This window comes from Bison bison, unplaced genomic scaffold, assembly GCF_000754665.1.
Source record: "Bison bison bison isolate TAMUID 2011002044 unplaced genomic scaffold, Bison_UMD1.0 scf7180017864162, whole genome shotgun sequence".
In the NCBI taxonomy this organism is placed as follows: Eukaryota; Metazoa; Chordata; class Mammalia; order Artiodactyla; family Bovidae; genus Bison; species Bison bison.
In genome coordinates, this window is record NW_011494734.1 from 3,392,239 (window position 1) to 3,409,402 (window position 17,164).

The window sequence follows — 17,164 nt, forward strand, 5'->3', positions numbered from 1 at the left end:
CCCCTGCTGCTGCTGGGGTCCTAGGCTGCTATGCCCCAGTGGTATCCAGTGGGGACTCTGTGCACATTGCTTTACATCGTCCCAGCCCACGGGGGCAAGTGAGGGCAGATATCCAGTCTGTGCTGTGTGTGCCAAGCTGGGTGTCCTGGTGCAAGGCTGTAACCACAAGGAGGGGTGCCTTTCTCTAACTGGGGCCCAGCCACCAAAGAGCTTCATGTGGACTCAAAGTCCTCTTTCCTCATGTTATGATGGCTGCCCTGGGCGACAGTGCCTCACCTCATTACAGGACGGCCCGAAGGAATGAGCAGCATCACAGCTGCAGGGGTCGCACCCCGTCCCACTGGCCAGTTGCCAGGTGTTGGGCGCACAGCGGTCACAGTTCTGGCCAATCACGTTAGGGAGGCAGAGGCACTGCCCGGTGGTTTTGTCGCACTGGCAGTCAGAGCCGTTACAGTGCTCTTGCACCGTGCCCAGGTAATTGCAGACACACTCTGAAAAAGAACAACCTGGTCAGATGCACTTACAGAGGCCCACTCAGAAAATACAGACAGCGCGGAAGTCAGCTACATCAAACAACGACCACTTTCTCTCTCTAGATTTCAACCTGGAAATGCGAAAAGAAGAGAATGGAATGGAAGGGATTTAAAAAAATAATAATAATAATCTAAAACTGTGGTTCTTATCTTATAGTGTTCCACACAGCTCTGACATTTCCCAGGCAGACATGTAAAATGGCTGGCATGTACCTTCAAAAATACTTGATTTAATAAGTGGCTGGTGAATCATTGTAAGATTGAGGATTTAACTGGAAATAAAAACCAGGCTGTGGGAGCAGAGATACCTAATGATTTCAAACTCTTGGCAGGGAACGGCAGTCACGGCTGTGTGAGCCATGGCAGGTAGAGCCCTTTAAACCAGGAAGGCTTGAAAGAATCCAGTCCTGCTGGTCCTCAACATTCCGCACGCGTTTGTATCAACAAAGACAGGGGCCTGGGGGCTGTGCAGCCGCAGCAGGAAATGCTGGCTGATCTCGCGATAAGAGAGAAATAATGAGTTCTGAAAGAGATACTTCAGAGATGTTACTCCTTTCTTTTCCTTAAGCTGGAAGGCTCTATCCATCACTGACAAAAGGATAGACCAAAGTGTGTATTTAGGATGCAGAAGTCTCAGCCCATCAACAAGTCCATGGGCAGAACATAAAATCAATCCACTCTAGACTTGTGGAGATGATTTGTCTGTGGCTTCCTCCCTCGGGCCTGGTGTGGAGGGCAGTGCAGGTCTGGGGCAGTGAGGAGCTCTGCGCCTGCTGGGGAGCCAGTCCAGAGGCTGAGGCATGTGGCGCCGGCTACTGGTGAGCACAAAGGCATATCCAGCCTCAGATAGCTGAGCTGCTTAGTTACCTAAGAAAATCGACCTGCATATGCCAGATGTTTATGCAATGCAAGGATGCACTGTGCTTATTTTAACAAAACTGTTTTCAATTAAAAAAAAAAAAATCAATCCACTCTATTGATGGCATTTATCATGGGGACAGTGGCACAGCTTTTGGTTCCTTCTCAGGTGCTGAGCCACAGCTCAACACTTCAGTGCCAGGAACGAGGCTGTAAAAAAAAAAAAAATCATCCTTATCTTTCTCTTGTGGTTAGTGAAATTTTCTCTTTCTGAAGAAGTGTTTTACCTGATGAGATAATGGGCTTCCCTGGTAGCTCAGTCAGTAAAGAATCTGCCTGCAATGCAGGAGACATGGGTTCGATCCCTAGGTCGGGAAGATCCCCTGGAGAAGGGAATGGCAAACCCACTCCAGTATTCTTGCCTGGAGAATTCCATGGACAGAGGACCCTGGTGGGCTACAGTCCAAGGGGTCACAAAGAGTCAGACATGAATTGAATGACTAACATAGATGAAATAAATCCCCTAAGAATAAAATCCCTCAAGAAGGAGGCAGAGGAGGAGGAGCAGGAGAGTGGAAGTCATTCAGGGATGGGGCAGAGGGAGCGTGCATCTTACTACGACAGTCCTGGCGGAGTGCGTCGCCATAGTATCCCAAGCGGCAGAGCTGGCAGTGCTCCCCCTCCGTGTGGTACAGGCACTTGAGGCACCTCCCGGTCTCCTTGTCGCAGGCTTCTGGGTCCGCTGTGTCGATGTTGTGGTGACACTGGCAAGGCTGACATGTCCCCCCCACATCTGAGGGATTGCCAAAGAAGCCTGAGGCACACTCGTCACATCTGGAGCCTGTTGTCCAATGAAACCAGCATGGGGCTTTTGGCTTGCTGACTGCAAGATCTGGTCCCCCGACATTCCTGCCAACCAGAGAGCCCACCCAGGTGGTGCCTCGATCCCCAGGGCGCTAGTTACTGGGCCAAGGCTGGCCACAATTTCAGGGAACGGGTTGCCAGTCGGGAAAGGCAGCAGGTTCTTTGCAGTGATGGTGCTTCAGCCTGGGTTCTCTGCGGCCATGGTCGGGGAGGGACAGTTAGGAGAGTTCCAACCCATGGACTCAGCTCCTCATTACACAGGGATGGACAATCAGGAGCAAAATAATGGTTTCACAGCAAAAAGCTTAGCTTGATGTTAAATCTTAACCCAAGGATTATTTTCATTGAAAAACCCTGGCTCCTCCCTGAGCAACCTGGAAAATGAGGCCCTTTGTGACAGCCAATTTCCCTTCTTAAGAGATTTCGAAGAGTAAACAAGTTCCTACTGTATAGCACAGGGAACTATATTCAATAGCCTGGGATAAACCACATGGAAAAGAACAGGAAAATGGATGAATATATGTATAACTGAGTCACTTCGTTGCACAGCGGAAATAAACAACATTGTAGATCAACTATACTTCAATAAATTTTAAAAAATCCTAAAAAGTGCAAATTGGCTGAGCTGTGTATAAGCATAAGGAGTATCTGAAACAGTGGCATCAAGGATGAAAGAAAGGGAGACTGTATGTACAACTTGCTACACTCCATGAATGCTGGCAGATAATGTGAGTACAGCAAATAATGAAGAATATTTCTAGCTTTGATCAATTCTATTGTCTGGGACTCGCAGATGGTATTTTTTCCTTCATTCTGCCCACTATTTGGCTACTTTACTTTTTGAGACTCTCCTATTAGGCGTTGGATAAGGGAAGGAAGAAGTGAAATATAAATTAATCTTTCTACTCGTTAGGAACAGAACTGGTTAAGAACATTAGACTTCACAGGGACTTTAAATGAACTTGTTATTGTGCTCTGTATTATAACATTTTTATCAGAGACATGAGAATCGAGACTATCCCACATACCAAACAGGAAAAGAACATCTTTTATATTTCAGATTCCCTTCACTTTTAAATAAATATTTTTTTTTAAAAAGCAACTAAATTGGCTCACTCTTCAGCTTTTCTTCTTTCTTAACCACTAACCTCATGAGGACACATCGTTTCCTCTGAGAGTCTGCACATCACTTACCAATATATCCAGGATTACAGACACAGGCAAGCTGCAAAGAAACAGGGTCTTGATAGCAGCTACTGGCAAACTGGCGTCCGCTCTCGGGACCATCTGGGCAAGGACAAGGGCGGCAGTGGTCTCCTGACCCAATGATGGGGTCTCCGTAGTAACCAGCCAAGCACCTGCATCAGTTCCAGGAGAGAGGTCATGAACTGCAGTGATAAGACATACGTTACAAGAAAAAGTCTAAGAAACCATGTTCTCTGTTTAGGAACATCATTCTTGATTCCTCATGTTTCCACATGAAGGACTTTCCAGTAGAGCAGTGGCTTAAACACTACTTTCAATCAGAATTCCCTGGAGGGCTTTTAAACACAGATTGCTGGGTTCTGTCTCCTGATTTAGGAGGTGACGCTGCCACCACTGGTCTGGGGATCCCACAGAAGGACCACTGCATTAGAGTTACACTCCTGGCCTCACCTGGACTCTCATTCACTCCTCCCTAAAGAGTGTACCTCTCCCCAAGTGCATGCTATTGTTCTAATAGCTGCCTGTCCTGGGCATTCTGGTCAGCTCCTTCTGTGCATTAAGGAGTTTGGGGGAAAGAGAGCTTGTGGTTGTTGGTCTCTGCCCATGCCTGGGTGGGGCGATGTGTCAGTAAGCCCATGGTGGCTTGTTCTACAATCCAGCCTTAACCAGTGAAAAGTAGAGAAAGATGCTCTCCAGATGCATGTCCCTTGTGTCTGTCTCTCAGGGATGAGAGATGGTATTTATCAGTTCCCAGACCCAGCAGGTCCCACCTCCCTGCCTTACAGATAAGGCAGCCAGGGAGCAGAAATGATTTGCAAAGCTCAAATGAATAGTTAGTAACAAGCCACAATTTGGATTCAGCCTCCCAACTTTCAGCAAGGAATTCTTTTAGTATGCCAAGGCGCTTTTCAACATGACTGATAATTAAGTTACGTGTTAAATTTCCTATAGCATAAGAGCTTGAAGGAAGTTTGGATATCATCTAATCCAACTTAGTTATCCTACTATCATAAAGTTGGATATTCAGAGAGGTGAGCTAAATCACCCAAGATAGAGCAGGTCAGGAGCAGAACTGGGCCTGGAACTTCTAATTCAGTTTGTTTTTCTTTTTTCTCTTTTTGAGGCAGAGGATTATTTTAAATGGGGAGTGGGGAAGGATGAAGAAATAGAAGGGGAAAGTTGTTCAGAGGGCATTAACCTTCTATTAGACACAGACACAATACAAGAACATATGTCCCAATTACATGCTGGGAAATCAACAGGAATGAAGCAATTCTGTGCAACAGTTTGAGAAATTTTCCTATGAGGCATTTCTAGGTGCAATACATCCAAACACATCATGATTGAAACTGAGTGTTCACTTCCTGCCTCCTCCTTCTCTAATCCCCTTGGCAGTAATCTGAGTCCAGAGCTTCTTAAAATCACAGGACTGGAGTTGACCATCTCGAGAAGAGGAAGAGAATGGGAAACCAGCTCAAACTAAATAGTGGCATCTGAAATACTTAAGTGAAATTCTGTCATCAAACTAGGGCTGAAAACCCTTCCTCCTCCTACATCCTTTTGAGTTCTCCTGCAAGCAATCAGAACGCTTTAGAAATATGATTTCACATCAGCCTTGTGGACAATCACCTCTGCTGACCAGTGTTCCCCACCTTCTTCACCCTTTTCATCTGATTTTCTCATCTGTCTGTCTTGAATTTATTTTCCATGTCCACTGAAACAATGGTGATGAAAAATCAAATGCAGAGAACGAAAAATGACACCAATACATTAATTTGTTCCTTTCAATCTTATCTAACTGTCTCCTATCTTTCTACAGCACAATCTTGTGGTTGGAAACACTTGACTTTTACTCTAAGGAGTAAATTCTTGAATACCATCCAGCACACAACCAAGAGCCGTGTATTTGCTGCCTGTACATCCTCATACTGTAATCACATATTCAATTTTCACTAAAATTGAAAATTTTGCACTGACTGAACATTTGCTGAATATTTTTTTAAAAACAAAAGTACCATAGAGGGTGGATATCAGGAGAGGTTTATTGACGTGAAAGGTGGAGACTAGTATTCCCAAAACAGCAGATTCTAAGAGCATGTCTGCCTTTTTAAATTAGTAACAAATGATGTAAGTCAGGATGTAATTTCTTCATACAGAATATTTCTTACCTACTGAGCTGGGCTATAATATAATTAGAGGCATATTCTATGTCCCATTCTTCCTATCCCTGGTGCACTGCACTACATCCATAATAATTGTTCAATTAACATCTGCTAACTGGAGAAGGCGATGGCACCCCACTCCAGTACTCTTGCCTGGAAAACCCCATGGAAGGAGGAGCCTGGTGGGCTGCAGTCCATGGGGTCGCTAAGAGTCGGACACGACTGAAGGGACTTAGCAGCAGCAACTGGAGAACAGACCTACTTGTGCACATTTTATATGGGCTCCTGGAAACGCTGGCTGCATAAAACGTTGTGATCAACAAAGCCATTAAAGTGGCTAATCCCCGTTTGGATTTGGTTTCTACTTTGACCCAAATTAGGAATTAACATTTCACAACTCTCACCCTAGGCCAGAATTGGCCGAGCCAGAGACGATTGCTGTGCAGCCTAGAAGGACTCTTCAAGAGGGCAGATTCCTGCCAGTTTTGTTCTCTGTTGTATCTCCCTCTGCCCTCAAACAATGCCTGGCACACAGAAGCTGTAAACGAAGTCTGTACTAGATAAATGAATGAGTTCCTAGAAAATACCAAGGGGATTAGAAATGAATGAGCAACCTGGAGCCTGGTAGAGAGTCATTCTGTGGTTTGTCTAAGATGCTGTTTGCTCAGTCAAAAACAACCTTGTTCTCTTTCCTTTCAAGAGGCGGCACATACCTCTCACAGTTATGCCCTGTGGTGTAGTCCTGGCAGCTCAAGCACTCCCCTGTCACTGAGTCGCAGTCATCGGCGTGGCCGTTGCACTGGCAGGGCTGGCAACTTGGAAAACCCCAGAACCCGGGTAAGCACCGGTCACATTGCCTCGTGTACACCCCCTGGAAGCAGTGGCACTGGCCAGTGATGGGGTCGCAGAAAGCATTGACAGATCCTTGCAGATGGCACTCACAAGCTGAAGAAATAGGCAACCAAGGGACCACGTTGAGAAACTGGTTAAATGCAAACACACCTCTTATACAGGCTGGCCCCCTCCTTTCAGTGTAGAATGCTCATGGGCCTCTGTGATCAATTTCCGGGGTGCAGCACGCCTTCTGAAGCTGCATGACTTATGATGTGAATGAGTATGTTACAGTTCTTCCGGTCAACTTACGTTTGCATCCGCTGGGCCCAAAGCCAAAGGTGCCAGGAGCACATCTGTCACACCTTCTTCCCACCACGTTCGGCCGGCACTGACACTGGCCTCCGTTGGGGTCGCAGACGGAACTTAAGGAGCCCTGAGGGTCGCACTCACAAGCTGCAGGGAAGACAGGCAAGAGCCCATAACCCAGGGCAGCCATGCCTGCCACAGCGATAGCCCAGCACATCCCACCCAGTTCTGCATTGGCCTGTCCTTTTGCTCAGATTCTTCCCTGACCCCTCGTGGGCATCTCGGCTCATTCAGAATTCCCATTTAAAGCATTTATCTTCCCTCAGAGGGGTGTGAGGGAAGCAGCAGGAGCAAGTTGACAGATAAAATCAGTTTTTCTAGGAAGGAGGTCACTAATGTTTTCTCTCTTTGCCTTCAAAGCTCAAATATCATAGGATCTTCAACAAAAGGCCAGTGACCTTTCGAAGAGCAAAACATCTATTTCAGTTATGGGATGCTCCTCTGATTTCATTCCAACTTCCTGCCCCGCATATGGCAAGTCTCAGGGACCTTTCCCTCGTCTCTTACTCTTTGTGTATTTCTCGATGACTGAGTCCACTGTCAGAGGTGCTCTATCACTAACACACTCTTAAAAAAACAAACATAAACTGCAGTTGAGACACTCTTTCCTTTGTGTTGTATGCCTAGCAAAGAACTATCAGACATGCCTGCCAATGTATCTCATGATGCCAAGTGTCCTCGGAGCTTTTGAGAAAGAAGGGGCACAAGCAGCAGCAGTGATACCTACCCAGGCCTGTCTGGTGCAACAGGGCAGAAATGCTGAAGATGATGTTTCTGCAAACATCAGTCATCGGCGTCTTCACAACGCTCCTGCTGTTCTCTAGACATCGGTATCTCTGAAAGGTTTCCCAGGCGCTGTTGGTGACCACCCCATCTCCTGAGCCTCCCACGGTGAAGATGTCCAGTGACTTACAGAATGGCATGAGAACAAGCTAGGAAGAAACCAGAACACACTGTTCTTAGGTGGCTGTCTGGGGTCACCAATTAACGCAAATCAACGTCAAGTGGAAATCTTCTCATTCTTAAAACATTCTTGCCAGAAAAAGTATAGATACCCCTTACATAGTTTGATGAGTTTTGAAATGTCATTGTTCAGACACTTCCTATTTTCAGGAAGGATCAGCTTGAGTAGAGTCTTCCAGAGGGTGGAGTTTTATTAAAGTAAACAAGCAAAGTAACCTTGGAGGCAGGAAAGACTCCTCAGCATGATCCTCCACAAAGCCCTCTAGGGAAGTAGATGCACGTTGTCTGCCCAGTCCTCCCTGCTCGCATCGGAAATGACCTCCACTTACGGAATCAATCAGGGTGTAGGGGCTGTCCACACCGCTGTCCGAGGAGGTGTACTGTGGCAGTTCTAACCGCACCGTGTAGTTCACACCCTTCTCGAAGCACACGGGGCGGGGGAGGACCACATACCTGCCCCAAAACAGAAAAGAAAAATAACAAAGGTCAACCTTTAAGCATCCAATCTATCAAAGCTCCCCGTAGATCCCAAAGGAAGGAATAGTCTGTGTCTGGTTTTGGTTCTGAAATGGTTACTGTACAACTCACAAGGTGAGACACCAGCAAAATAATTAATTTGCATGTTGGTTCTACTGAGCTGCAAACCGCTGCCACACTGACCTGGAGCCAGGTGACAGGGACACCATCTGGTTGTCATCATCGGGAACAGTGTTTCCACACCGGCTGCTGGTTGGAATCTTGCCGGGCCGCTGCACCATGATGACAGCTTTCTCCCAGTGGTCGGGGAGCTAGAGTAAGAAGCAGAGGATCAGAAGGACGATTCGCTGGCCTGCTGCTGCCTGTTTGGAAGTCTCCAGCCACCTATCTTTTGCCAAGTTTAAATGGGAAACACTCGCTTGCATTTCCCTTCCCTCTTACCACGCTCTTGGCTTGTTACCCCAGTTTCAGCCCAAATCTCCTCACCTGGACACTGAAACAGCCTCCCATAGCTCTCCTTGCCTCTCCCAATATCCCTTTCCATCCACCTTAAAACACACTTTATTATCTTTTATTAAAGTATAGTTGATTTACAATGTTGTGTTAGTTTCAGGGATACAACAAAGAGATTCAGTTATATATACACACATATCTATTTTTTCAGATTCTTTTCTGTTACAGGTTATTATATTGAATATAGTTCCCTGTGCTATATGGCAGGTCCTTATTGTTTCAGTGTTCCATATATAGCAGTGTGCCTCTGTTACTCCAAAACTCCTAATTTATCCCTCCTCCCTTTCCCCTTTGGTAATCATACATTTGTTTTCTCTGTCCGTGAGTCTATTTCTGTTGTGTAAATAAGTTCATTTGTGCCATATTTTAATTCCACATATAAATGGTATCATATGGTTATCTGTCTTTCTCTGACTTAAAAGCAAAAATTAAGAAGATTAAAAAAAAGAACACTCAGACCCACAGCTTAAAGACAATCCCCTGTCTAAAACCCTTCAAAAGCTTCCTGTTAATACAGACTCCAATTTCATTTACTGATCCCAGCGTTTCTTCTAACAGCCTCTCCAACCACCCTTTCTCTGTGGAAGGACACTCCAACCACCCCTCCATCTGCTGCTCACGCTATCCCTCACTTCCGCTTGTGTCAAAATTCTGTCTCCATCTTAAGACCTACAACTGACTCTTTAAGGAAACATCCTGGCAGCCCCGGGGCAGTCTGGCTGGTATGAACCTCTCATCTTGCAGCACTGCTTGTGTCTCTGCTCTTACACTTTCTACCTTTGATGCCAGTTAGGGACACGTGTCCATCCCTGGGCAGGGCAGGCTATGAGGGCAAGAAGAGGACCCAGCACGTTCTCATCACCACCTCAGTTCTCAGCAAGACTAAGTGCTTAACAAAGAGATCACTAAATGTTTGTGAAACTGAATTTAATAAAAATGTATATTTTTACTTTCGAGGAAGATAGAAAGTCAGAGAGGTTCCTCTATTCCAAGGCAGCCTGCACATTTCACAAAGACTCAGTGTCCATTAGAAGAAAAACTTTTACCAGTATCCCCCAATCCCCATTAGTCCAATGAGGGGTTACCTGTGGCTCATAGCGAATTAGGATGTCATACTCCATAGAATATGGTATGTTGTCGATGAAGAACTCCAAGTAAGCCCCTTCAGGCACTCGGACGAAGCCCGCTCCAGTCCAGGAAGGAATCCGGTCCTGGATATACTGCCGTTCCACTATGCTGACCCCCTAAGGACAAGGGAACAGGAGTGATGCTTTACTTGAAATGGAATTTGATGTTAACAGTTAAAGAAATCTGAAGGCACCCAAAGGTCCGAAACTGTAGGTATGAAACCTATTTTTTTTTTTGCAGCCACATTTTCCCAGTAGATTCTATAATTTTTTGGAATATAAACAGGTAATTGGTTTCTTTTTAGTTTTTAGGTTGAAGTAGTCTTGAGACACTGGAGATGGAATTAAGGCTTAGGATATACCTTCTATGATACAACCAGGGGAATGAGCATGAAGGAAGGAAAGAGAACATCCCAAATGCTGTTATGAGCAAGCCTAGGAGTGACCAGGTATGTTCTGCATTTCTACAAGACTAGCCCAATATCTATGGGTGTATTTCTGTCATCCTCATTGGCATTTCTTTCAAGCTCCAGGTACAAATGAGGAAACGCGATACAGTCATGAATGTTCACTACTGATGAGTGAATTCTGATGGTCAATGAGATTGAGAATGGATCAATGTGAGTTGCTTAACTCAAGGGTGACTTCGAGTGTGTTCACAGGATTACATACAATACCTGTGATTAGTCACCTCCAAAGATGAAGTCTGTCCTCACCTATAATGAAAGTGGGTGTGGCTTCACCATCTAGAGGTGTAAACTATGTTCCCCTGCCATTGAATCTGGTCTGGCCTTATGACTTGTGACCAGCAAAATGTGAAAAAATGACCTTTTGGGTCTTCTTAGCCCAGACCTTAAGAGACCTGGCAGTTTCTGTTTCCTCCTTCTTGGAAGGCAGATGCCGTGGCAGAAGTCTCACTACTCTTCACGCTGTGAAGAAGCTCAAGACAGCTGTTTGGAGAACGGTGCTCAGCCAGCCTTCAGCTCTTTCTGCCACCCCAGCTGAAGTGCCAGACATGTATTTTAAGCCACTAATTTTTGGGATAGCTGTTATACAGCAATAGAAAATTGAAACAATATACTCTGAATGTTAACTATACTAGCTCAATAATTTTGGAGTGTCAGTAGAGAATAGAAAAAAAAACACACCGAAAAACCAATCCCCTTAAAAACACAAATAGCCTTATTACTGAATGTTTTGAAGTCTTTCTGAGTGATGGATTTACCTAGTTTTAAATAGGACTATTCTCAAGAAGGCCTGGTCCTGATCCTTGCTTCATGCTCACTGATAAGATGCTCCTTACCTAGTCTCTTTACAAAATGTGTGTATCACATTACTGCCCCCCTCCACTCTGCTTTATCCACCTGGCAAGCACACCCCTACTTACAGGCCCGAAGTTGGCTTCTTCTGCTTCGTAGATGTAGTGATCCAAAGTGGTGAAGTAGTAGCCAGATTCCACTTCACTGCACTGACGTCCGATCATGTGGGGTCGGCATAGGCACTGGCCCGACTCTGCAGAGCAACTGGCAAGGAAGCAGAGAGGGTCAGCGGTGCTCACCACATCCATCAGTGAACCAAGCAGATCCATGTTTGCCATTAAACGGTAAATAGGGTGAAATACTCAGGAGGGTATTCTTACTCCATTCTGAAAGTAAGTACATGGAAAAAACACTGCCTACCAATTAATCCCAAACTCCCGAGCTTCCCTGGTGGTTCAGATGGTAAAGAATCTGCCTACAATGTGGGAGACCTGGGTTTGATTCCTGGGTTAGGAAGCTCCCCTGGAGGAGGGCATGGCAACCCACTCCCATATTTTTGCCTGGAGAATCCCCATGGACAGAGGTGCCTAGCAGGCTACAGTCCATAGGGGTCACAAAGAGTTGGATACAACTGAGTAACCAAGCACAGCACCTGAGGTTGAAAGGTCTCAGTAACCTGGCCTTTCAGTTTCTCTCCCCTGTGCTCTCCCCTGCTCCATATGTGCCATGGCAGTGTTTCTGTAGCTATCACATATGTTCTTACATTGGCAAGAACATATTTCTTTGGCAAATACAACCCCTTTCCTGGGCCCGACATCTAAATATCCAACTCTCAGAAGGACAGCTCCAACTCAGTGGTCCCAGAGGCTAATCACGGATCCAAGAGGGCAGCACCCAATCCCTGCCTTGGGAGAAGACACTACCCACCATTGCATCAGCCATGTCAGAAATCAGAAGGTATCCTCTAGATTCCCTCTTTGTAAGCAATCAAGGGCCAAATTCTGTGATAGCCCCTCCTAGCATCTTGGGTGTCTCTGCCCACTTCCCACTGACTAGGCTATGCCTTTCTTCCCTCTCTCATTCATGGTAAAAGCAGGTAAAGTCTTCCAACTGGTATCCTTATTGCCAGTCTTCCAACTTTCAACCAGAACTTCCACCTTCCCCAGAGCTGCCCCAATGACCTTTCTGAGATGCATTAACCATAACACTTGCAGGCACGATGGCCTTGGGGCAGTGCGCCAGGTCCCACTGTCCCCTGCCCCCAGTTTGGCCCTCCTCTTCCTTTCTGGCTCTCCTCACCTCTCCCACCACACTGAGCGACTGAGTTTCTCCAGGGCGCTGGGGGACGCATGACCTTTTCCCTTTGTTTCTCCTGTTCCTGCAGGCTGGAATGTCCCGCTCCCTCATTTACCCAGCAAAGACCCACCCATTCCTCTCGCAAGATTCAGCTCAGGCATCGTGTTTCCTGACTGTCACTCCCCATCCCATAGAAGGAACCACCTTCTCCTTCACGCCATCACCTCCTTGCAGGAGAAACGTCAACAACTAAGCTGGTCCTGAAGTAGGCTTCATTACATTTGAGCACTGTGTCTTCAAATTCTCCTAATTTTTCAACCATCATTCTTTCCTGAAGGCTTGTTTGGTTCCCTCCCTCTACTGTTCTCAAATGGTGCTTTCTGAGGCCTCAATTGTTTGTGCTCTGTACTAAGACATTTATTACTTTCTCTCTTGTTGTACAATTATTGATAGACCTACCTAACCCCTGAGTTGACAGGAAACTCCCTGAAGGCCTGGACTGTGCCTGACTCACCTCAGTTACCCTGCCCGACCCCCCAGCTGGCCCAGTGCTCAGCACATAGACACACCCAAACATTGGTTCAAGAAATAAATGCATGAAAGATAGGTGTTCTGAATTTTAAAAAGAAAAATACTATTTAATGGAAACAGTGCTTTTGTGTTATTGGTCATTATTTAGGTAATAAAGGCCTCAACTGTAACATACTCATTTGGTCCTCAGCCTACGTTTGTCTGTTTTTTCCCTGGTAACAGGAGTTTATGTACAGGATAAAACTGAATTACACAGAAAGCAAACTTATGGTCACCAAAGGGGAAAGAGGAGGGGAAGGGAAAAATTAGGAGTCTGGGATCGACAGATACACACTGCTATATATAAAATAGGGAAACAACAAGAACCTATAGCACAGGGAACTATAGTCACTATCTTGTAATAACCTATAATGGAAAAGAATCTGAAACAGAATATATATATATATATATATATATATATGGATCATTTTTGCAGGACACCTAAAACATTGTAACTCAAATATACTTCAATAAAAAAAAACAAACAAAAAAACCCTGAATTACATGGATCCATCTTTACTTCATTAAAATCAAGACGCGATTTGGAATTGTTACTTTAAATCTATTCCCAGAGAGGAAGAAAGCTTGCTCCAATTAGGATCTAACCCTCTTTAAACATAATCCAACCAACAACACCCATTTTCCAAAATTCAGGCATCAGGCATGACATCATATGGACAAAAGAAAATCCCTTCCTCCCAGCAGATGTTTACTGAGGGAACAAATGTCTCAAACATGAACCACCCAAGAAGAACACACACAAATCCTTTCTATGCTATCCACCACTAGAGAACAAGCAAATGAAGGTAAGGAAGGAGAGGTGGGCACACTCCTGAAGTACTGTTATCTGCAGCACAATTCTAAAGGAGAAATAACTCATGAGAACCTGACCTTGTGAAGGGAATTCCCCTCATGTCGGCCCCCGCAGCCACACGCCCGTGTCTGCACACTTGAACTCTTGTCGCCAGTAGGTGTGGCTCCCATTCAACACTTATTCCTTTGGTGAACTCATTCACCAAAGGCTTTACCTGCCCCCAAGCAGGTGGCCCTCACCCGCTCAGAACTTTGCTCTGGTTGTACACCTTCAGTCATGCGTGGGGCATTTCCATGATTTGTCCAGTTGTCACCTCTAATTCATATTGTCCCAAGCTATTCGTCACCTCACACACTGATCTACCTTCAGCTCTGCTATTTCTATCAGCAGATTTAAAATTCCTCTGTTGTTGAACAGACGCATGGTTACCAAGGGGGGGTGGGGTGGGGTGGGATGGATTGGGAATTTGCAGGTAGTAGATGCAAACTGTTACATGAATGAATTAACAACAAGGTCTTACTGTACAGAAAAGGGAACTAGATTCAACATCCCATGATAAACCATAATGAAACAGACTGTATATATGTATAACAATCACTTTGCTGTACAGCACAAACTAACACAATACTGAAAATCAACTATATTTCAATTAAAAAAAATTTCTGATGTAGGTGAGACATAATCATCCCTTTCCTTTATCCTTAATACAACACATGTTATTTCAAGATGGTTCTCCACTCAGCCATTTCCTCTTGTCACTGTGGCTACCCTAGTACCCTACGTCATCGCTCCACACCTGTCACTCTATTCAACTCCCAAGTTGACCTCTCCAGCTCCTCTCTGCCCCCCCCGCCCTGTCCATCCTTTTACGCAGCCAAATGAGTCTTCCTAGAGCCCCACCTTCATCACTTCACAAAAGCCCACAACACAAAACGCTACCACTGTTTCTTCTTCTACCAAGTCATGGTGTCTCTACCTGGCTTCCAGCAGCCTCTATAACCTCTCCTCTGAAAACAACTGCTTTTCTTCCCGGTGCCCGTCCTTGGCTTTAGCCGAGTCACACTCATACTCTTTTATAAATATTTACTGAGCAAATATTAGCCCTGGCAGCTGTGCTTCCTGGTGTTGATACTCTCCCCTTTCAGTTCATTGTCAGCTCTCTCTCTTTTTTGGCTCACTGTGCAGCATGCAGGATTTAGTTCCCCTAACAGGGATCAAACCGGAGCCCCCTGCTATGGAAGCATGGAGTCTTAACCACTGGACCACTGGGAAAGCCTCTGTCAATTCTCTTCTGAACAATCCTTTCTTCCTTATTAGTCCATTATTTCCCTCAAAATGAAACGGAGAAAGAAAAAGGGGAGAAAAAAATTGTCCCTGTCCTAAAGAACTTCCAATCTAATTGGTGGTATAAACAAAAAAGAGCAATTGACCAATATAGCAAAATAAAATGCAGGAAGTGCCCACCCAGAGCTAAGAGCAAAGACAATGCTCATCTGAGTGAGGAGCTGAGGGGACACCAGGACAGAGGTGGCCCAGAGAAGACAGAAGGGACGGGAGCAGACACGGTCAAGGGCAGACCAGGTCTCTACCACGCCACACTCATCCCATCTGTGCCTTCACTGGAAGCTCAAATATCGCCTCCTCCAGAGTGGAGACAAAGATTTATTATATATCATTGTTCTTCCCTGTGTTCAAGCAAAAATCATTTCAGATAGAAATATACCCTTGATAATTATACAAGTTCCCTTCACCAATTTATCTGCAACTAGATACAGATGCAATTCATTAGGCCAGTTAGGTAAAGTAATGACATAAAACAGAATAAATCAGGGCCTATGGCAGGCAGAAAAATGGCTCCCAAAGATGCCTATGTCCTCCATGTCCTCACCCCTGGATTCTATGGCCATGTTACCTCATGTGGTGCAAAAGACTTTCCTGATGGGACCAAGCTTAAGGACCTTGAGATGGGAGATTACCGTAGGTTACCCAGGTGGACCCAAGCAAATCACATGAATCCTTAAAAGCAGAGGAGAAGATCAGAGCTGTCCCACGAGGAGGATGTGACCCATCGTCACTGGTTGTGAAGGTCAAAGAAAGGGGTCATGAGTCAAGGAATGTGGGCAACCTCAAGAAGGTGGGAACGGCCCTCTGCTGACAGCCAGCAGGAAAATGGGAACTGCATCCTGCAACCAAGAGGAACTGAATTCTGCCAACAGTGCAAGTGAGCAGGAAAGAGCCTCCCCAGAGCCTGCAGGTGGAAACACAGACTGTAAGGTCTTAAATTTATGTTGCTTTAGGCCGCTAAGTGGTGGTGGTAATTTGTTATGGCACCAACAGAAACCTAATAAAGCCCTACTTTTTCCTCAAAGGATAAAGGCCAAGATTACTTCTCAAAAGGCAACCCTCCTACACTGTTGGTAGGAATGGAAATTGGTGCAGCCGGTATGGACAACAGTGTGGAGATTCCTCAGGAAATTATAACAGAGCTGCCATATGATCCAGCAATTCTACTCCCAGGAATATACTTGGACAAACTGTAATTCAAAGAGATATATGCACCTCTATGTTCAGAACAGCACTATTCATAATAGCCAAGACACGGAAATAACCTAAATATCTACTGACAGATGAATGAAGAAAGATGTGGTGTGTGTATATATACACACACACAATGGAATACTACTCAGCCATAAAAAGAATGAAATAATCCCATTTGCAGCAACACGGATGGACCTAGAGATTACCATACTAAGTGAAGTAAGTCAGACAGAAAGACAAATATATGATATCATTTGTGGAATCTAAAATATGACACAAATCTATTTGTGAACCTATCTATGAAACAGAAACAGATTCTCAGATATGGAAAACAGATTTGTGGTCGCCAAGGGAGAGGGTAGTAGGGGAGGGATGCTTTGGGAGTTTGGGATTAGCAGATGCAAACTATTACATATAAAACGGATAAACAACAAGGTCGTACTGTATCCTGGGGAACTATATTCAGTATCCTGGGATACACCATAATATCCCATAAAATAAACTGTGGAAAATTCTGAAAGAGATGGGAATACCAGACCACCTGATCTGCCTCTTGAGAAATCTGTATGCAGGTCAGGAAGCAACAGTTAGAACTGGACATGGAACAACAGACTGGTTCCAAATAGGAAAAGGAGTACATCAAGGCTGTATACTGTCACCCTGTTTATTTAACTTATATGCAGAGTACATCATGAGAAACGCTGGACTGGAAGAAACACAAGCTAGAATCAAGATTGCCGGGAGAAATCTCAATAACCTCAGATATGCAGATGACACCACCCTT

At 45.2% G+C, this 17,164-nt stretch overlaps 1 protein-coding gene across 1 annotated transcript in view; it reads right to left on the bottom strand.

Annotated features, from left to right (window-relative positions):
• The window catches only part of LAMB1 (laminin, beta 1), a 77,839-nt gene that overhangs the window by 26,239 nt on the left and 34,436 nt on the right, over window positions 1-17,164 (bottom strand). Inside the window, exons 14-23 of the mRNA XM_010841477.1 lie at window positions 11,291-11,426; window positions 9,862-10,020; window positions 8,447-8,574; window positions 8,116-8,239; window positions 7,551-7,755; window positions 6,767-6,910; window positions 6,337-6,568; window positions 3,450-3,613; window positions 2,008-2,232; window positions 277-491 (exon numbers count right to left, since the gene is read on the bottom strand). Coding sequence (XP_010839779.1) covers window positions 277-491; window positions 2,008-2,232; window positions 3,450-3,613; window positions 6,337-6,568; window positions 6,767-6,910; window positions 7,551-7,755; window positions 8,116-8,239; window positions 8,447-8,574; window positions 9,862-10,020; window positions 11,291-11,426 — 1,732 coding nt within the window. The remainder of the gene's footprint in view (window positions 1-276; window positions 492-2,007; window positions 2,233-3,449; window positions 3,614-6,336; window positions 6,569-6,766; window positions 6,911-7,550; window positions 7,756-8,115; window positions 8,240-8,446; window positions 8,575-9,861; window positions 10,021-11,290; window positions 11,427-17,164) is intronic.